The 21,674-nt window shown below is 38.1% G+C and overlaps 1 protein-coding gene across 1 annotated transcript in view; it reads right to left on the minus strand.

The window, feature by feature from the left end:
* Positions 1 to 7,904: 7,904 nt before the first annotated feature.
* Vps35 (VPS35 retromer complex component) overlaps positions 7,905 to 21,674 on the minus strand; it is a 35,689-nt gene continuing 21,919 nt past the window's right edge. The window contains exons 11-17 of the mRNA XM_021219988.1: positions 19,919 to 20,126; positions 18,545 to 18,700; positions 15,724 to 15,846; positions 11,613 to 11,792; positions 10,753 to 10,992; positions 9,529 to 9,672; positions 7,905 to 8,823 (exon numbers count right to left, since the gene is read on the minus strand). Of these exons, the coding sequence (XP_021075647.1) occupies positions 8,644 to 8,823; positions 9,529 to 9,672; positions 10,753 to 10,992; positions 11,613 to 11,792; positions 15,724 to 15,846; positions 18,545 to 18,700; positions 19,919 to 20,126 (1,231 nt within the window). The 3' untranslated portion in view covers positions 7,905 to 8,643. The remainder of the gene's footprint in view (positions 8,824 to 9,528; positions 9,673 to 10,752; positions 10,993 to 11,612; positions 11,793 to 15,723; positions 15,847 to 18,544; positions 18,701 to 19,918; positions 20,127 to 21,674) is intronic.

Genomic DNA, 21,674 nt, shown 5'->3' on the forward strand with positions numbered 1-21,674 from the left:
AGCAGACTTTGAGGTCTCCTATGCTCAGTGTGTCACAAATCTCCTGCTGCTGCCTACAGATTAAGCTATAGAACACTCAGCTCCTTCTCCAGCACTATATCTGCCTCCATGCTGCCATGTTTCCCACCATGTGTAGCAGAATTTTCCCTCAATTAATTTAAATATTGATACAAGAAGCCTGTGGTTGGGCAGTGGAAAAGGAAGGCAGGTAGAGATTTTTAAAGACGAGAGAGAGGAAAGGAGATGGAGGAAGAGAAAGACGATCCAGATTCCATATGATTTTAAATAGCCACAGGTAGCTATGAATATTATAAAAGGATAGGATGATTGGGATAACTTGTCTAATCTAGGTGGGCAGCTTGTATCTTTTTCAATTGGCTCTAAATTATTGTGTGGGCATCTTGTGAATTGAGAATTTGATATATAAAACTGACTGATAATTATAAGTGTCTAAGAGTTTTGATTTATTGGGTTAAGGGGATTTGAGACAACTAGTCACTGGGGTGGGGGTGGGGAATGGCTAGGAATGTACAAGCAGCTCTGAGGCAGGTGAACTGGAGCTGGGAGGACTGCCATCTGGGGCTAGCCATGGAGGTGGCGAGACCGAAACTGCCAGGGCAGAGAGTAGCTGGGTATAGCATGGGATGGTGACAGTTTTAAATATTCCCATAACAATAATGGGATAAACCTCTGAAACTGTAAGCCAGTCCCAATTAAATGTTTTCCATTAAAGGAGATGCAGTGGTCTCTTCATAGCAGTAAAACTATAACTAAAGACAAAGATCTATAGCCATCAAGTTATTCAAAAATAAATAAATAAATAAAAGGATGGGACACTTCCAAGCTCTTTGTATGAAGCCACTGCTACTCCAAAACCAAAACCACAACAAAAACCCCAATATCTCCGATGAAAGTAAATGGAAAAGCATCAGTAAAATACTAGCAAACCAAATAAATACAAGCACACATCAAAACTTAAGGGATTGCCAGTTCGATTTCAGAATTATATTATAGAACTATAGTTGTAGCCCCTCAAGGTGTAAGCCTCAAGGCTCAAGAGGCTAGGTCCCACCCTCTAGACTAACAGTCAAAACAGTCATTTCCAGCCCCTCAAAGTAGGAGAGTAGCCAGGTCCCACCCTATAGAAAAAAAAAAAAAAAGGCTCATCTCCCAGGCCACCCCGTACAATTCTGCCCTACAGGAAAGAAACCCCGTATAAAGTTTGCCTCCTGCTCAGTTTTTGCTACTTCTCTCCTAAGCAGAGGCAGCCACCCTTTTGTATCTTTCCCAACAAATCTCTTGTGTGTTTGTTGTGCAGTGTGACTCTGTGGTATTCCTTTGCTTCCAACTGCCAGGATACCTTTCCCCTCAGAGCTGTACCACCTACAGTAATAATGAAAACAATATGGTATTGACATAAAAAATAGACACATAGATCAATGGAATAAAACAGAAGACCAAAATATAAATACTCATAACTTCAGTCATCTGATATTTGGCATGGAGACCAAAAACATACGGCGAAGAAAAGATAACATCTTTAAAAACAGTACTGGGAAAACTGAGTGTCTATATGTACAAAAATGAAATTAGACCTGTATCTATTACCTTGTACAAAAATTAGATCCAAGTGGATCAAAGACCTCATTTTAAAACCTGAAATGGTAAAACAACTAGAAGAAAACATAGCCAGTATTCTTTAAGAATATAGGCTCAAGAAAGGAGTTTCTGAATAGGACTTTATTTGCCCAATAATTGAGGCCAACATCTGACAAGTGGCTCTCATAAAAATAAAAGGCTTTTGATGAAGAAGAAATCAAAGAATGGTGGAGAATCTTTGTTAACTATATATTAGACAGAGGCTTAATATTCAGAATATACAAAGAACTCAAATCAGAGTCAAAAAATGAACTATTAAAAATTGGGCTAGAGATCTGAACAGAGAGTTCTCAAGAGAAACAATAAAAATGGCTAAGAAATACATCAAAACGTGTTCATCATTTTTAGCAGTTAGAGAAATGTTAACTAAAACATCTTACCGTGGTCAAGATGACAACAATCTAACAAAACAACTGATAACAAATGCTGTGTGGCACGTGGGGGTGCGGAATAATTCAAATTTACCTTTGGTGGGAATGCATGTTCCTCAAATCCAAGTCCTCAAAGAGCTGAAAAGATCCCATCATATTACCAGCTATATCATATTACCACTATACTACCCCTTTGCATATAGCCAAAGGACTCAACAGACATCCTATTCCACAGATACTTGCTTAACAATAGTCACTGACTCCCTATTCACAATACCTAGCAAATAAAAACAACTTAAAAGTCTTTTTGATGAATGGATAATGACACAAATGAATACTATTCATCTGTAAGGAAATGAAACAAGGAAATATGTAGGTAAATGGATGGAACTAGAAGATACTGATTCAGGTAACCCTGCTTTTTTGATAAAACCTTAAAGAACATTATTTTGTATTTACTTATAATTATTTATAATACATATAAGTGTGCTGTATGCATTTGTGTGCATATGTGCGCATATATAACTCTTAAATGAAATTATGTCAGTTGGGTTGACAATGCTCTTCACAAGAGCCATGAACTGCTTAAAAAAATCCCAGTATCCAGGATTAAGAAACCTCCATTTTAGTTGTTGTTCAGAGTAATCTAAATGATTCCTAAAATAACAGGCTATTGTTGTTGTCCTTGCCTTCCAGAAGCTGAAGATAAATCCCTACTGCTGAAGACATCAGATATTTAAGATGGACTGGGATGATTTGAATGGGATCTAACCTGAAAGCTTTCCTCCTGCAGTCTTGATTCCATGGAACCAGAAAGGACTATGCAAACTGCCCAGGGAGAGAAGCAATCCTGGTCATCTCCAGCTGTGATGCCTGAGAGCAGTAACAACGACCAGCATGGGGAGATATCCCTAAGAGTGCAATACTGGCACTCATTTGAGATGGAACCAATAGCTTAAGTCTAATTGGACTCCAGGCTTGCTCAGCGACTCAGGGACAGTGAAGTCATGGATCTTAGAGAACCTACTACTGCCATTTTACTTGACCTGCATAATATCTAACTGCATTCTAAATAGTTAACCTTATATTCACAGAAAAGTATAGCTCTCAACCTTCACCAAAGATGCTTCTCTTTGGAATAGAGAGTTACAGAAAACCATAGCTGGTCAAAATACAGAGGACAACTGATCTATAACCCAATTCCTGTATCTAAGGCTCAGGAAACTTCTAAGAAAAAAGGAAAGAAAGACTTCAAGAGCCAGAAGACCAGGAAGTCTGTTGTCAAACTGTAGCTCCTAGAAATGACAGGGAATCTTCACTTATGATACCTAAACAATATGGCTACCTAAACAAGATCTGAACAAGAACAAGACCAATAAGCATGCTAACGTGAAAGGAAGAAATCTCATGGGACATCTCTAGACAAAGAACTAAGTAGTCGGGCTGGAGACATGGCTCAGTGGTTAAGAGCACTGATTGTTCTTCCAGAGGTCCTGAGTTCAATTCCCAGCAACCACATGGTGGCTCACAACCATTTGTAACCCATTTGTAAACATCTGATGCCCTCTTCTGGTGTGTCTGAAGAGAGCAACAGTGTACTCAATCAATCAATCAATCAATCTTAAAAAAAAAAAAAAAAAAAAAAGAACTAAGTAGTCTTCCTCCCATAAAGAGGGCCCCTAAAATTGAATATCCAACACTGTATTAGTTACTGTACTACTGCTGTGAAAAGACATCACAACCAAGGCAACTTGTATAAAAGGGAGACTTGCTTACAGTTTTAGAGAGTTAATCCATGATTTTCTTGATGGGAAAGACAAGCTTGGTGCTGCTGCAGCAGTAGCTGAGAACTTAATATTCTATCTGTATATAGGGGAGAGAGAGAGAGAGAGAGAGAGAGAGAAAGAGAAAGAGACAGACAGAAACAGACACACAGAAAGAAGAAACAAGGCACAGGGTCTGATATGGGCTTTTGAAAACTTAAATCTCAACTCCCATCCCTCTAACACAGCCACATCTTCTCAAACAGTTCTACTAACTGGGGATTGAGTTTCCTATGGGGGTCATTCTCATTCAAACCACCACAAACACTAAGTGATCAGCCCTGAAATCACATGCACACAATACTCAATAGACTTAGCAGGCTTCATGTATATATTTACACATAAATACACATGCACACGTGTGCACACACACACATATACAACACAACAACAACAATTAAAGGAGGAGGCCAGGAGTTTCAGGGGAAGTGGGGCATGGTAGGAGTTTGAGGAACAAAATAAAATGAATAGACTGCTATAATCACATATTAATGTAAAAATGTCTATAAAATTAGGATCACAGGACTGAGCAAGGTGACACACACCGTTAACCCAAGAACTCAGGAGGCAGAAGCAGGTAGATCTCTGTGAGTTCAAAGTCAACCTCACCTAGTGAGTTCCAGGATAGCTGGGGTTACAGAAACCACGTCAACCCCTCCTTGCAAATAGAATCACAGTTACAAGAAAACATACTAAATTATGTATTACAATTGCAAAAATTTATACTTCACTAATCTGGAAATTCTAAATGCAATGGATGAATTTCTAGTGTGTATAACCTACCAAAGTTAAGCCCAGATTTAATAAATACGTAATTTAAAAAGATCTGTAACTAACTAAATTAACTATTTCAGTGATGCTGAAATAGTTAATTTAAAAAGATACTAATTGCTTTGCTAGATGGCACTTCCAAATGTTTGTGCGCATACCCAGGTTAGTGTTGCTCTCACCTTTGATCACGGCTTTTTTTATGGTGGAAAAAAGTCAACGCAAATTTGTAAGCAAAGTGCTGAGTGAGACATCTCTATTGATTTCCTACCTTAACCGCCTCAACCCAAGGCTCAGGGATCATTGCAGAAGAGGGGGTAGGAAGAATGTAGGAGTTGGAAGATGTGAAGTCTTATCCCTCTGAATGAGTGATACAGAACTGTACTCATGAACTCATATCAAATGTTACTGTGTAAGATCAAACCAGTCAGTATTCCAACATGGGCTACAGGGTTCAAGAGGTCCTGCCCCGAGCTGAAGAGCAGTTGATGTCTCTTGAAGAAGGGGGACTTTTCTTCTAGGGTGTGGGTATTAGTAAGTCACATTTGCTCCAGTGGATGGTTCCATATCCACGAACATGTAGGCAGCACTCACCACTCAGTGGGTTATTTGGGGGTGGGAGAGAAGACATGATGAGGAATGTGTGTGTGTAAACATTGTAGCCTAGCTAGACAGTGGTGACCCATGCTTTTAATTCCAACAGGTGGAGACAGGTAAATCTCTGAGTTTGAGGCCAGCCTGGCCTACAGAACTAGTTCTAGGTCAACCAGGGCTATGGAGAGAAACCCTGTTTTGAAAATTAACAATAAAACAAAACAAACAACAAAAATACAATGTATACTTCTATGAAATCCTCAAAGCATAATTTAAAAATATTCTTTAAAAAGAAAAACAAAGAAACAACAACAACAAAAAAACAAGAAAACAAAAAAACAAAAAAGAAAGAAAAGAACCAGAGGGGCTTATGGTAGAAGAGGCCTGTAACCCTAACCCTGAAGAGGAAGATACAGAGTGTCAGAAGTTTGGAACCAGCTTGTGCTATAAAAGGAAAACATATCTAAAGAAGAACAAAAGTTAGAACATAATTCTCTTTTGAGTGTGGGCTAGATTTCTAAGATCAGGTTATCACATGGTATTGTAGTATCCACCTGCTCTTTCTGGGGTTTATCCTGGAGAAGCCAGCTGCCATGTGGAAAAGGACCCATAAGCTACACTGTGGAAAGGGCCATGGGATGGGAACTAAAACCTCCAGGTAACAAATCATGGAGTGTCCACACAACAGGTCAGTCATAACCAAACCTCCAGACCGCAGCACCCTAAGATGTGATAAAACAGGCCGACCTAGAACCCAAGCTAAGCTGTTCCCAAATTTCTGATCTAGACTATCACAACATACTAGGTTGGCTCCTGAAACCCTGACAAGTGGTAGTGAGGAAATGGAGACAGGATGGACAAAGCTGGGGACAGGTTTGGTATGCTAGCAGCTCAAGCAACCTAAAACCTCACAGTGTTTATTGGGTACTGCACAGAGGGGAGGGAGGAAGTCCTGTAGGTGAGCAGCAAACACCAGGAGGAGGAAGCTACAGTTGGCAACTGTCCACAAACACTAATACTCAGCTTCTAGAGGAAAACTTGGGTATTTCTCTTGAGCCTCACCCAGGTAAAGCTCTATTACACCTGGGGATGAGGCATTCCTTTCACCTGGCAGTACCTATGTCAGCAATACATATTTATTCAAGACTTTACTTATCCAGGCCCTCCACCACTCCTCACACTGCACAATGGTGAAATGAATGTTTTTAGGCAGTTCCAAGAGTGACTGCTACACAATAGTTAACTACACAGGTAGAGGACCTTTAGGGATATGATGGTAACTCATCTTACCCTAAAAGGAGGGGTGGTGGTGGTGGAGTGGTTGAAGAAGGTAATTAGCTGTAAATATCTAACAGATGGTATCTTATTCACTAAGTGCTTAAAACTAGAGTTAAATGGGTGAACACCAAGCAGGAGGAACTGTGGTGGGCAAGAGGGCTTCCTGGGGGCCAGGTCTGTTTCTGCATAGCTGCAATGGGTGTATCTCAGAAAGGCACAGCCCCTCTAGACTGCCTCTTGCTGCTGCTTTACCTTCTCATGTTTGTCATTGCTATGTCCCTCCTGTATGTGTGAATGAGCATGGGGAGGCCCTCACTGCCTACAGTCTGGCGTGATTGTTTTTTGGGAGAAAGTCCACTCTGTTGTACAGTTTTCCTGCAGATCAACATGAACTTTCATAAAATAATATTGTTTAGATAATGATTTTTACAAATCCCTGATTTAAATAGTTATACAAAGTTAAGATAGTTGGTAGAAAGTTTAATTATTTATATTTTTTATATTGTTTTGCCAGAAATATAATAAAGTACAATGTGCCTCCTCCTTGTAGTGAGTCTGCATAGGTTAGAAAAGAGTACAGTAAGCTTTTATACATTACAAGCACATAATTGTACTTGGAAGAGAAAATAGACTTGAAACAAGTTAATGAACAAACAAAAGATTCATTCTAGGTTGGATCTGAGTTCTTGTGATCTAGGGATATGATCATAGGTTTCAGTGTGCAGCATGAAAGAAGACAGGATTATGAACAAAGAGTTAAGTAATTCTGTAAGAATAGAGTCAATAATTAGCCAGTTTAGCTGAACAAGACTTCAAAAGTAAGATGTAAGAAGATGATTTGTTGCTTGGTAAATACAAATTGTCAGCTAATCATTAGGAAAAACTACTATAGACTTGGCTTGCATAAACTTTGTTAATCAATGACAAAAGAATTATTGCTTCGGGTTTATGATGAATTGGAGAAAGATGGAAAATGTTCAGCTAGGTACGAGTTTCAAAAAAGTATATAAATCCATAATCCTGTAGTAATCTGTAGGAATATGTTTTTGTGGTGGAAGTTTTTGGAGAATATATAACTAGCGATTTTTTGTCTTAGGTGGTATTAACAGGCTAAGAGAAAAATAAAGTTGGTAGAGTTTGTTGGAACCCTGTTTCTTGTACTGTGTGCATGTTAGTGTATGATTTCTCCCTTTTTCATTGGTCCCAGAGAATTAAGTTTTGCTCCCGCAGAGAAAAAGTCTACTGAGTGATTAATCACTAACTCCATGCCTCCTTCTTGGTTTATTTAACCTGTCAAAACTGGCCTTCAGCATTAAATAAGAGAATTCAGTAAGCACAAGACTACATGGCAACCACTCCACAGGTAATCTACTAGTTTCTTTCATCAATTGTACAAAAAACAAAGATAATCCAAAATTGTTAACAGCAACTTTATTATTTCACTGATGAAAAAGTTGTAGTTGTGATGCATTTCACATAAATTTACAATAGTGGAGGTTATACATAAATTACATTAAGTCACAAAATTTCTATTTTATAGAATCAAATTACTTTGATGTTTCCAGATGATGGCATAGTTCTTAATGGATAGCTGAGTCCAAATATGCAAAATATAGCTTCTGCTTCTGACCATGGTGCTTTAAAATTCATCAACATGCATTAATATATTCTAGTTGTAGGGAATATATTACACATAGGCTTTATCTTGCATTCAGGGAAAGCCCAAGCTGAATTTCACACACAGTACTCCTGTCCTCTAAAGTAACCTCAGATAGGACCAGAGAACAAAGAAACAAGTATGTTTGGGTTAGTATTCCCCATTAATGAAGAAAATAATCAACAATGCATCAAAATAAAAATAAGAAAGGAGAGCTCTATTAGTAGCCAGAATAAGTGGATTTTGCTTTCAATTTTCACGGATCACAGAAGTTTAAAGAGCAGATCAGTCATGCTATGTGGGTGATCAGACAGACTTAAACAATTATGAAGTGAGTTAAGGTCCTGAAGGTGTCTGGAGGTGCTGGGTAAACACGTCACAGGTGAGGAATGGGAAACCTACCTCAGCATTTCTGAAAGGCACAGTCTATGGAGGGGAGGCCTAGTTAAGCCCTTTCTGATGTGCAGAAAGGAGTACGCTGAGCTGTCTTCTTCTAAAGGACGAGACCCTCATAGATTGGCCCCTCGGACTCTGGTGATTCGCGTCTTGAGCGCAAGTGCTCCAGTGTGTTGTGAAAATGCTTGTTGATTTGCTCTGTTTCTTCACTGGACTCAAGATTTGGGAGATCTTCTCGAATCTTTTGAATAAGTTGGTTCAAGACTTGAATTGTTACCTACAAAAAGAATAATTGTGTAACAGGTATGTATCACAAAGGAAAATTTAGCAGCACTGTTTTAAGGAACTTGTTTTATTTTCATCAAATACTTGAGTAATTATGAAAAAGAGATGAGAATATGATTTTGAGTTTAAGCAACATCTATTAGCTATTCATTAAGGAAAAAAGTAAGAATTGTAAAAACTTAAAATATAGAGCAACATAAACCAGCAAAAGAACAAAAAACTAAACTGTATTTAACTTAAAAATCTTTTAAAAATGTATTTATTTCTATTTTATGTGCATTGGTATCTTGTCTGAATGTATGTCTGTGTGAAGGATGACTGTGTGAGGGTGTTGGATCTTGGAGTTATAGACAGTTGTGAGTTGCCATGTGGGTGCTGTGGATTGAACCCAGGTCTTCTGGAAAAGCAGTCAGTGCTCTTAACCACTGAGCCATCTCTCCAGCCCCTGACTTAGAAATCTTAATGATTGTCACAATGCTATAAATGGACAATGCCCTTAGGAATGACTGAACTGCTACACGGTGACAAATCAAGCCTACAAGTTGGCAATATGTATTTGGTATTTTGTTGATTGTACAGTCTGTATAAACAGAAAAAGATTCTGGATAATGGAAATAGATTGCAGGTAGACTAAGCAAAGTTAGATTTTCACAAATTAAAAGTATCAACTCTACAGAAAGAGAGCGATTTCACTTACCGCATCATTTTCTTTTTCATAGAAATAGATGTACCTGTTCAGAATCTCTATAAAGAGCTGAACTTGTAGTGAGGGATCCATGCACTGATTTGCTATTTTTAGCGCCTTCTTTAGGCACTCCATGACCCTTTTACCTCCATGAAGCTAAAATAAAGGGCATGAAAATATTAAAAGGATTAAGAAAGAAATATCCCATTTTATCGCCATCAAAGAAACACAACACTCTAAGGCTCTTTTATGCTGCAAAGAGACCCAACGAAACCCTAAACCAAAGCAACTGTATTTAAAAACAGAAATGGTGCCAGGTGTGGTAGCAAATATCTAACTTTAACCCCAGTACTCGGGAGACAGAGACAGGTAGTTAGTTCAAGGCCAACCTAATCTACATAGTGAGTTTCAAGACACCCAAAACTACATACAGAGATTCCAACTCAAAACAAACCAAAAGAAAATTACAACTAGTAGTAAACAAGCTGTAGTGACAACTTTGGCATTTTGGTTTCTTAAAAAAAAAAATTACAGAAATATTTTAAGAATATGTTTTGGTTTTAATCCCAGATGTGAGATATGAGGGTCGCTTCAGATTGTCCACAGCAGTTGACCATGATTTGCCTTGTGCTGTAGCAGGGATGTGATTTTGCCAGCTGTAGGTAGTTTCTGCAATTGTGTGATGTTTGGAATGCTGGGGACTTTTGAGAGAGTTAATAAATGCTAGGGATCGGAGAGGCAGGGTTGTTGTTGGTGGATTGTTGGTTGGTTGCTGTTGGTCAGTTTATTAAGTAGTGGTGACAAAGCAAAGACCACAAGAAATTAGATATCCTTATAGCAAAGATCAAACTTGCCCTAAGGAACCCGACTTCCCTCATCAGTGGAAAGTAGTCTAACTTGCCCCCTTTCCCCTCTATCCTTTTTTCTCTCTTATTTAATGTTAGGAGATTGAAAGGGTGAAAGGAAAGGGCAGGGAGAAAGGTGGAAGAAAAAAGAACTCACAAAGTAGCAAATACCAGCTACAACAGTTGCTGTAAACATATCCTTTTTAAAGTAGACCCTTTATACCACAGGGTGAAATGCTAACATCATGACCCATTCATTTCCTCTAATAAAGTAAAGCAATTGTCTTTGTCAGATTTTCAAGCTCCCAATGTTTCACTTCCAAAGCACAATGACAGGTGACCAATCCCTGTTACCAATTCTATCTCCTCTAACAATCAAGAGGAACCTTACCTCTTCCCCATTTTTGTCTGTGTTTCGGCCAGACCAAAAGAGATGTGCACATGTGCTCACGGCTCGGCCTTGATCTGGTTTTTTCAGAAGTTTTGATGCAGCAAGTGCACACTGAGTTCTCAAGGGCTCATGATTCTCTTCACTGAAGCATTTCATCCTCTCAAAAGTACCAATGATCAAGGTGATAGCAGCCAGCTGTGCTTTAGAATCACTGATTTCATCTTCATATAGAGAAAATGCCTAATATACATAGAACAAAGAATATTCAGGAACCAACCATGAATAGGAGCACTTTCCAAAGTTCTTCCAAACCCCATTCTATGAGATGGTCCAAGTGCCATTCACAATAGTGCATGGTGTACCTTTCAGTAAAGAGGCACAAACTACAGTCAAAATGGAAAGGCTGATAACAGGTTAAAATTAAGAAACCTATTCCAACTTTCTTGAGCTGACACTTCTCAACTGAACTAACCACAGAATGCTTTGTTCATGAAATACTTTCACAGCTACCCGCTAGTAAATCTTGAGTTTCTTCAGTTCCTGGCAACTCAACAATTTTGCTACTCTACAGAGGCAATGTGACTACCATAATGAAGAGATTCCCACACGGTCAGATAGATTTAGTCATAGATTAAAAGATAAAGGAGAGTGCTTGGCATAGTAGTGCACACCTTTAATCCCAGCATTGAGGAGGCAGAGACAGGTGGGTCTGAGTTCTAGATCAGCTAGGTCTATATAATGAGACCCTGTCAAAAAACAGTAAACTAGTTAACACCAAGTGCATTCCCTTAAAAATAACAGACCAGTGACTGAAGCCAACAAACTGGATAGGAAAACCCAAGAAGGAAGAGAGAGCTCACCTGGGACATAAATTCATATGCTACTGTTTCATGATTTTCAAAGCCAATTTCTCCAGCTGCTAATGCTCCTTGAAGAAAAAGTCTCAGTGGCAATTCAGCCAGCTCTGCTTTAATCAAAGCACTAATAGTCTGGTGAGCAAATGAAAAAATCTTCTGGCATTTCTTTTCCCACTTGTCATCCTGAAACAGGAAAAACCTATCAAGTCCAAGGGTAATTTGTTCATTCTACTGAAAATTTCTAATAAAACCTCTAAGCAAAAGTACTGAATCTGAAGTCAGTTTCTCTGTCATTTTTCTTTTCCCTCATTTATAGAACACAGAAGTAAACTAAGCAGGGTATCTCCTTAAAAACTAAACCCATCTAAAGCTGCTGCTTCTGTCATTTATAGAGAGCTGATATGTCTTTTTATGATTAGAAAAGCAATACATCCCTAAATTGAGGAAAATACACACACACACACACACACACACACACACACACACACACAAACCTTAGAAAATACAATCAACCCTGGTAACACAGTTGCTAATGTCTTCCTGTCCAATTTTTTAAAAATGTAAATATAGTGGAGATATTTGTGTATAGTTTTGTGATCTGTTTGCTTTAAAGCAGAGCGCTGAAAAAAAGTTAAAATTGGGTTCATATTACAAATGATTTGTATGTAACTTCCTGTCAAGACAAGTTTTCTCACAATACTAAGTTATTATTATTTTAACAAGGAAGTATTCCTTCAACTCATTTATAATCTAATTGGTTATACTGTCCCCCTTTAGAAAGTATCTATGAAACATATAGAAGGTCAGAATACATACAAAGCTTTATTAATACCCAATTATGTGCCAAGTGCTATGAATTAGCAGGTACAAACACTTGCCATAAGTCAAATAACCTGAGGTCAATCCTGGAACCCCTAAGGTGGAAGGAGAGAACGGACTCTATAAACTCGTCCTTCCCCTCCACATGCACACCACAGCATCATCCCAGCCCATTTATTATACACATAGTAGTAAAACACATAATAAAGTTTTAAAAACTTCCATGATTATCTCTTAGTGTAAGATCTTAAAAGAGGAATTACTGTATTTATAACACTACAGTTACACATTGGCAGCATACTAAAAATGTAGTAATTCACATTTCTACCTCTATTAGATTATATTCTTAACATTGCCATTGCTAAAAATTATTTCTCTTTTCCCTTTGGCATCTAATTCCAGAAAATTGTAAATATCAGTGAGGTTAATAACTTTATCATGCTATACCATGCAAACTTCTATAAAACTAGTATATTTTCTTTACTTTTTAAAGATGATAGTAAGACTTGTAACAAGGATTAAATACAATAATCCAAGTATGTAATCCTTGTTACACTAATTGCTACTTGGGGAGGATGTCTTAAATTTTGTTTTCCCCTTTACTTTTTTGTACTCAAATTTTTTTCATCTGATAACATTCCATACAATTTGCCAGCCACTGGTTTACTGCTGACAGTTTTAGATTAGACATGTGAGATAAGTATTCTTTCAGTAACTGGTTTATTTTACTCAGCATGCTGTCTTCCAGGACTATCTATATTGTCACAAATGCTAGAGGTTCTTTCGTTTTATTCATTAGAATAATGTTCTAGAATATGTATGCACCGATGTGCATGTATAATCATATTTTCATTATCCATCATTGAGGTGACTATACATGGTCACTGTAAATAACGCTCCATTGAACATGAAAGTGTACAATCTCTCACTAACAAAAACTGATTTCACCTCCTATGGATATTTATCCAATAATGTACTCTACCACTGAGTTACACTTCAGCCTAACAATTTTAGGAGTTCTCCCCTCCCCTCCCTCCTTCCTTCTTTTTTTATTTTTGAGACAGGGTTTTTCTATGTGACAACTCTAGCTGTCCTGGACGTTACTTTGTGAACCAAGGAGCCCTCAAACTCAGAGATCCACTTGGTTCTGACTCCTGAGTGCTGTGATTAAAGGTGTGTGCCCCATGCCTGGCTCACACTGTTTTCAATAGTGACTGCACTATATTTATATTCTAACAGTGGTCCCTTTTCACCACATCATGTGAGTTTTTTGGTTGTACGTGAAGCCAAGGACTAATCCTAAAGCTTTGTGCATGCACAGTAGGTAATCTATCAGTGAGGCTGTTTCCAGCCATTCTCCTGTCTTTTTGATGTTAGTCCACTAAAGATGAGTCATGTATTTTCATTTGTATTTCCCTCGTGATTAATGTCACTCAGCATATTTTCTGAGACCTACTGTCATCTGTATGTGCTCCTTGGGAATATTTCTACTTTGTCTATATTAGTTTATTTGTTGTTTTGGAGACAGAGACTCATTATGCAGTCTAGACTGGCATCATCTGCCCATTTTTAGGTCCAGTAATTTATTTTCTTACTATTGAACTGAGTTTCTTATTTTGTTTTATGGGGTGTTGATATTTATTTTTATTTTATGATTACTGCTTTACTTGCATGTAAGTATATTGTATGCATGCTTGGTGCCCATAGAGGTAAGAAGGGAATGAAAAGATACCTCAAACTGGACTTAAAGATAACTGTAAGCCACCATGTGGGTGCTAGTATTCAAATTCAGGTCTTCTGCAAGAACAATAACCACTGAGCCATCTCTCCAGCTCAGTGTTCCTTATTTTGGCTATAGTCCCTTATAAAATGTATGATTTACAAATTTTTGTTCCATTCCATATACGATCTCATTGCACGGCTGTTTCCTTTGCTGTCAAAACTTTTTAGTTTTATACAATCTATTTGTCTATTTTTACTTTTGTGACTTATGCTTTTAGTATCCCCTCTCCCTAAAATCAATAACAAGACCAAGGTTTAGTTCCTTAATTCATTTTGAGTTCATTTTTTGTGCATGATATGAGATAAAGAGCCTAATCCATTCTGCTATAAGTGGATATCCAGTTTTCCAGTCCCCTTCATTAAAAACTGTCCATTCGGGGCTGGTGAGATGGCTCAGTGGGTAAGAGCACCCGACTGCTCTTCCGAAGGCCCCGAGTTCAAATCCCAGCAACCACATGGTGGCTCACAACCATCCATAACAAGATCTGACTCCCTCTTCTCAGGTGTCTGAAGACAGCTGCAGTGTACTTACATAAAATAAATAAATAAAATATTTAAATCAAAAACAAAAACTGTCCATTCCCCTTGTGTTTCTGGAATAGAATAGGAATTTAAAGAAGATGGGGCAGGGTGGTACATGCCTTTGATTCTGGCACTTGAAGGTGGATATGATCTCTTCAGTTTGAGGCTAGCCTAGTCTACACAGAGAAACCTTATTTCAAAACAACAACAGAACAACAACAACAAAAAAACCCAAACAAAAACAGATAATCTGATCACTCATGGTTTTCTGGATAACTCCTCAGTTCCATTGGTCTATTTGCATATATTTCTATTAGTACTACACCATTTTGATCATTATTGCTTCATAATATGGCTACTTTTATTGTTATAATGACAAATACCTAGTTATAAAGTGCTAGAAAATAGAACAGAAGCTATCCTGACAAAAACCTGGTATATAAGCTGGTAAAAGTATTAAGATAAAAATGTTTTTAAAAAATTATTAGAAAATCAAGTTTACTGAGCTTTATTCCATAACATAAACCTGAATGTTCAACTTCCATGTATATGAGACTGAGGTGTTTTCTTTAAAATTAAGCCACTGAAGACAAGCCATGATTATGCTTTAGAAAGAAAAAACTCATAGAATAGTTGCATGCAATTCATATCATTATTCAATTACAAGCTTTTTGAGAAGTGATTATACAATGCTGGACCTTATCACTAGGCAAAGTTACACTGATTCAGACCCTAAGGAAAAGTTTTAGCATCAATTCAAACTGATTCAGTCTCATACTTCCAAGTGCTGTTATGTGATTTCTCAGCCAGTGTGTAGTTCACCAGCGTCAGTTAAAATCAGCAAAGGGTGAGTAAAGAATGAATCAGGAGTTCCTGAAAATGGGATCTGTTAGCATTATCACTCATTTTGTGTACTTGAGCTTTTCTACAACTTAGAAGATACAGTAAAGGAAAAGGAGAAATATAGTGACAAATTTCAAAGTAAACCTACCATTTGAGAATTCTCTTTATATCGAAAAGCCAACTGGTAAGCTGCAAATACCAAAGGTGGCAGTGTGAAGCGAATCCGCTGATTTCCACCAGCCCCAAAATGTTTTCGTGCCGTATTCAAAATCTGACAAAGAAAAAATTTTAAAATAATTTTCCATGCTAGGATTATTTGTTTACAAAATTACATGGGAACTCTATTCCATAACTTTATTCCAAACTGCTACTGTTTTATGATAGATCAGGTTTTACTGAAGTACACACTTCCTATATTAATCACTAAAATACTAACTCATTTTATATATAAGCAAATTGGAAGCTTACATAAGTAAGCTTACATAAGTATTACTAGCCTTAGGTAAATAGTCAAGAATAGATATGTGCTCTTTTCATACACATGTGTACAAACTATACCTCATTGATAAAGAATGCAGGCTGATGAAGCAAAACAGACTTACATGTAAAAGTAGATTCTAGTACTGTTTATTCTTTATTGCTGCAGTGTAGCAATCTGCTGAAACATTCCATCCTGGAGAGAAGCTCCTAAGATTCAGGAAGTAAATAAACTTACAAGTCCCAGATAGCTGAAACTTGTTTCTCAAGGAACAATAAAGCGTGCTGGTGGAGGAGACTGACCAGCAAGGCTTCTTGGAGGAGCTTCTCCAACATGGAAGCTGACTGCAAGGTGTGCAGAGCTCCCGGACTGCAGCTTTTATGAGCTGTCACCTGTACCAGAGTGGGATTTTCAGTTATACCATTGTTTTTGAGATAGCCTTGTTCCTGTGAATAACCCCACTCTCTTGCTGCCCTGTAAGTAATCCTGTAAGTAATCCCAATAAAATCACTCGTTGGCCAAACTGAACATTCTGTGGGTCTGAAATCTCTTCCTAATAGCAGTGAAGAGATGTCCGAGTTGCGTCTCCCAAGGTTAAGTCTCACACAACTGCCTTCCTCTTAGCACAAATTTCACTTGAAAAATGAGGTAGCACACTCCTATAAAACTGTTGGGAAGATTAAATGACACAAAGTTTCAATTGTGTCATCAATACCTTGCACAAAGTATGTGCTCAGAAAAATAGGCAATTATGGGAAAACAGCTGTGGTGTGTGTGTTACAAGAAGTAGCAGAATCCCTCCTAAAAGTCAAGGCCCTAACTGAGCTCAGAGATCCAGGAAGCCAGCTATTTGGGGATTGCAGAGGCAAAAAGTAGCTGCCTCAGAACCTTATGGTTGCAGAAAGAGATGACAGACCCCACAGTCTCCAAAACCAGAAAACAAACAAAAAAACAGTTTATTTAAGGAAACCAGCTAATTTCCTCTTTCCACCTTTCCTATCCTTAGCTTAAAAAAAACCCCAGCCTACGGCTACATGTAACCCCTCATTCTATTGAACTCTGACCACTGAGTGACTGGGGCCTATGCCATGATTACTTGGCCAGAATTAGAGAAACCACTTTTCTGGAATTAAATAAAGACTGTTCTAGCTATTTGGGGTTGTCTAAATTCTAATCTTTTAGATCTTCCTATAAACTTATTTATTTATTTATCTTTACAGGTAGATCAAACTTCCTAAAAGCACATTTAAATTAAGAAAAACTACAATATAATTTAAAAAGCCATGTGAAACAAATGTATGGTTGGTTCAGAAAGAAAAGAAGAGAAGAAAAGGAAAACCAAAAGATTGGGCAGATGGTTCAGTCAGTAAAATGCTTCTAGCATAAGCTGAGTTTTAGATTCCCAACATCTACATAAAGGCCAGGCGCAGCCACGCAACTGCAGTCCCAGCACTGGGAAGGCAGAAGCAGCTGACTCCATGGAGCTCACTGAGGAACCCTGACTAGAAAATACAATGGAGAGCACCTGACTTGATGCTGACCTTTAACCTTCACGTGCACCTACGTAAACACGCAAATACAAACACTAAAGAATTCATGTAAATACAGTATGTAATATATTTGGGTCTTGTGGATTTCTTTGATATGGAAACATACAAACATAACCAATCAGCCACAAATACTATCAATGTGACAGAAAATGAGAGCAATCCCCCCACCACACACACACACAGAGGGAAGAGCGAAGAAGGGTAGCAACTTAAAATACTTCAGTATTCACATACTGTCCTCATCACATAGTGCATAGAAAACTCTCCCAAAGTCAAATTAAAGAAATCAGCCTTTTAAATAATCCACTACCAGATGCCAACATACCTACTTAGGTCACATTTAAATCTTCATTTCATAAAGATTAACTGAGGACTATGATAAAAGAGAAAGCTTTGATCACTAAACTTAAAGTCCTTCATACATTTTCATCTGACAAATAAATATCTTCCTATCAGACTTTATGTCTCATGAAGTTTATTATGATAAACAACTACACATTCTAAACGCACTACACTGTTGAAAAAGACACAGAACACAGAATAATTATGTAATATCCAACTAAAGGAAAGCAAGCTTTTCTGCAATTCTCAGGTTTTCAAGAGAAGATGGAATACCTGACTTGCTCTTCACAAGTGCCAACAATTTAACTACTCATTTATACAAAAATAAAACCCCAGCTGTGCACGGTGGCACACACCTGTAATTGTAGCACTGAGGAAGCTACAGCAGCAGGATCATAATTTTAAGGCCAACTTGGCTACAGTGAGAACTTGCCTCAAAAAAACTAAATAGGTAAATAATTGTTTTTAAGGCCATGAACTTTAATTCAGTAACAAGTTTTTTAACACCTTAAACCAATGCAAAAGCTGCATTAAACCATTTTAAACACTTCTCTGCTCATTAAGCATGATGAAAGGTTACAGTAAGAGATAACTCATACCAAGTACTGCTGATCAGGATCATCAGAACGTAGAAGATGAATAAATCGGCCGACAAGGCTCTGCTCATCAGCAAAGTCTTCTGGATCAGGGTCTTCCACAGGTTGGTCCGGCTGATCCTGAATCAGTGTGGACACCAGACTCATTATGGAATCTACCTGCAACACAGAAAGTAGAAAACATTAGCCTATCACTGTCAACAAAAGGCAACAGTTTGTAAGTGTATACATAATAAAACAGTGTCAGCTGTTGTACTGTTTATACTAACTTTTGTAAAAAAGTTAGTGTAAACAGTTTTACCCAGCGTGAACCTTTTAAGCTACAGTAACAACCAGTTAGACAAAACTAGCCCATTGGTACAACAGTGCAATGAATGTTTTAAGAATAACCAATGGCTTTCTACTTGGACTTAAGGTTTGTTCCACAGGGTGGAATTCATGCCTGGTACTGGTACTGCAAACCTGGCAAAGAACCCAAGGATTATGAAGAAAGAGGTCTACGGCAGAATCTACTACTATTATTTTGCTAAGTGGACATAATAACAAACTGTCTTCTAAATACCCTCCCATCCACAGATTATTATAGCTTTCTCCCTTATCAATGATGCTTCTTTTTGCAGTGGATAACAGTTAACAGAACTCAAAGGGTAGAAAATAAATGACTACGGAGTGTTAAGTCCTAAATAGCATGTCTTTAGCATATCCTGCCCAACATGGCTCAGGGAACATTGAAGAGGTGACAGAAAGATTATAGCCAGAGGTCAAGGACTACTGCAAAATAGCACCTTCTCACAGTGGCTGTGATTGCCTGCCCAAGATCAAGCTAGTCAACACTGATCCTGAATAGAGAAGAAGTTCCCAAGGAGCCAACCCTAGTTGAAGAGCTATTGGCAAATACTGGCTACTGAAGGCAGAAGAGTCACTTTCTATGGGGTACAGTCACTGGTAGGTTGCTTATACTCCCAGCAGGTGACCCTCTTCTACCCATTCACATATGGGCAATAATAATTGAACTGAACTAAAAAAAAAAAAAAAAAAAAAAGGAGGAGGAGGAGGACATAAAATTGGGAGGAAGTAGGGGGACTGTTCCAAAAGCATTGAAAAGTTGATAGAACAATGTATACATTTATGGAAAAAATCTGAAAAGAGATATGCCAAATGTTAATCAACTGTGGTTATTCTCCTTTTGGTGAAATCAGAGGCATTTAATAATTCTTTGTACTTCTCCAATTTTTAACTTCTATAACAAATAAGCTATTCATAGTTTTTATTACTATGTTACCTCCTTCATTTATGACCAGTCTACAGCTCAATGTCTAAAATCCTAATCAACCATATTTTCTATTTCCCTAAAAGAGCATATCTGTATTCTCTTACCTGGTCCTGAGAGACGATTTCTGTGTTATAATCCAGAACATTACTAAGCACATAACAGCTCATGCTCTTTCTGGACTCGTAGTCAAAGTACTCAAAAAGTGGGTGGAAATGCTTTAACTTTAAGACTGTTAAGATATTGTTGTAAGTATCAACAGGTATCTTCAAAAGTCTGGTAAGCTCCTTTGAAACTGCACTACTGGTAGCAATACTACAAAGAGAAAAACAGAAACCCTTTCATGAATAAAATTCATCTTTATAACAGAGCACTTGATTCACATTTTTAAAAAAATCTTTATTTACCATCTGTGGCAGGCAGAGAAGTTGGTCCCAGGGTCATGAGAATCAGATAACTGTCTATGTCCCTTACTGGCTGTAACACTCAGGACAGCAGGCTCTGCACCTCACCTGGGCAGCAGGGTAGAGGTGATCCTGCTTCCAGGGGTTGCTGGTGAACCAGCCCCAAGGTGGAGAGAGCAGGAGAGACCTCAGGATGATAACCCACTCCAACATCTACCGCACTGATGAAACTACTGGAGTGCATGAAGGGGCCCTATCCCACAGATCCAAAACTACAAGATCTCCATGACACGGGGCAACAACAGGATATCTGAGAGGAGTCCCAGTGAGGCAGCCGAAGCCAGAGGCCTTGGACCACGCCAATGAGTCTTTACAGTGAACATTTGCAAAGAAGTGTGGACAAAAGGGTACACCATGAGATATGTATACACTGTTATACACTACAGCTTCTAAGAGGTTTTTTTCCTTCATTGGGGAGAGGACGCAAGGGTGGAGGGAAGGGGAGGAGGAGATGAGAGGGATTGGGGTGCATGGTGTGAAATTCACAAGGAACCAATAAAATGTTTTTAAAAATTCATTTACACATTTAAAGAAATAGGCCGAGCAAATTGAGAAAATAATACACTTAATCTCTTCTATTTCAAAATGATCTCTCAAGACAAATATAGTCAGGTCTGGCTCACTCTTGGAGGGATAAAGGGTAACACAGACATCGTTTAATTTTCTCTCTTACTTATGTTAGAGGTCTGTACTGTTTGTCAGTTCACAAGAAAATGGAAATAACTAATAAAAGGGGGTAAAGGGTTAAGAAATATTCCTGTTGTATTTGAATCAATGGGTAGAAACTAGAAAAGAAAAATAGTACCTAAAATAGCACCTAAAAATTACAAATAACTTAGAGAAAAGCAGGAAAGCAGGAAACCTACTTTAGAGACTCAGGAAGCAACTGTTGGGGAAAAGATTAGCATCAAAATGCCTAAAGTGAATCCTAGTACTCAAGGAAATAGAGGCAATAGGAGATCTCTTGAGTTCTAAGTTCCAGGCCAGCCTGCTGCTCTACAGAGCAAGTTCCAGAATAGCTAAGGCTACACAGAGAAACCCTGTCTCACCCCCCCCCTCAAAAAAAAACAAAAGCCCAAGTGACCCTTATAGGGTACCACAGATCTAGGACAGTATGACAGAGGAAGAATCCAGTGTAGGGAACATTATTCTTATCCCAAAAGTATTAAAACCAATGCTCAAATAAGAGAAAAATATTTAAATCATTTTGTTACATTTCAAATATATACACATGCCCCTAATTTTCCCAATTTAGTCATTTGCAGGAAACCTTTTTCTTTTTTGCAGGGGTGGAATGGGGGGGAGGGGTTGATGATGTTTTCCTACTAGTTTAAAAACTGGCTCATTCTTGAGGCTGAAGAGATGGCTCAAAAGGTTAAGAGCACTGGCTCTTCTTATA

Source organism: Mus pahari, chromosome 20 (genome assembly GCF_900095145.1).
Source record: "Mus pahari chromosome 20, PAHARI_EIJ_v1.1, whole genome shotgun sequence".
Lineage (NCBI taxonomy): Eukaryota > Metazoa > Chordata > Mammalia > Rodentia > Muridae > Mus > Mus pahari.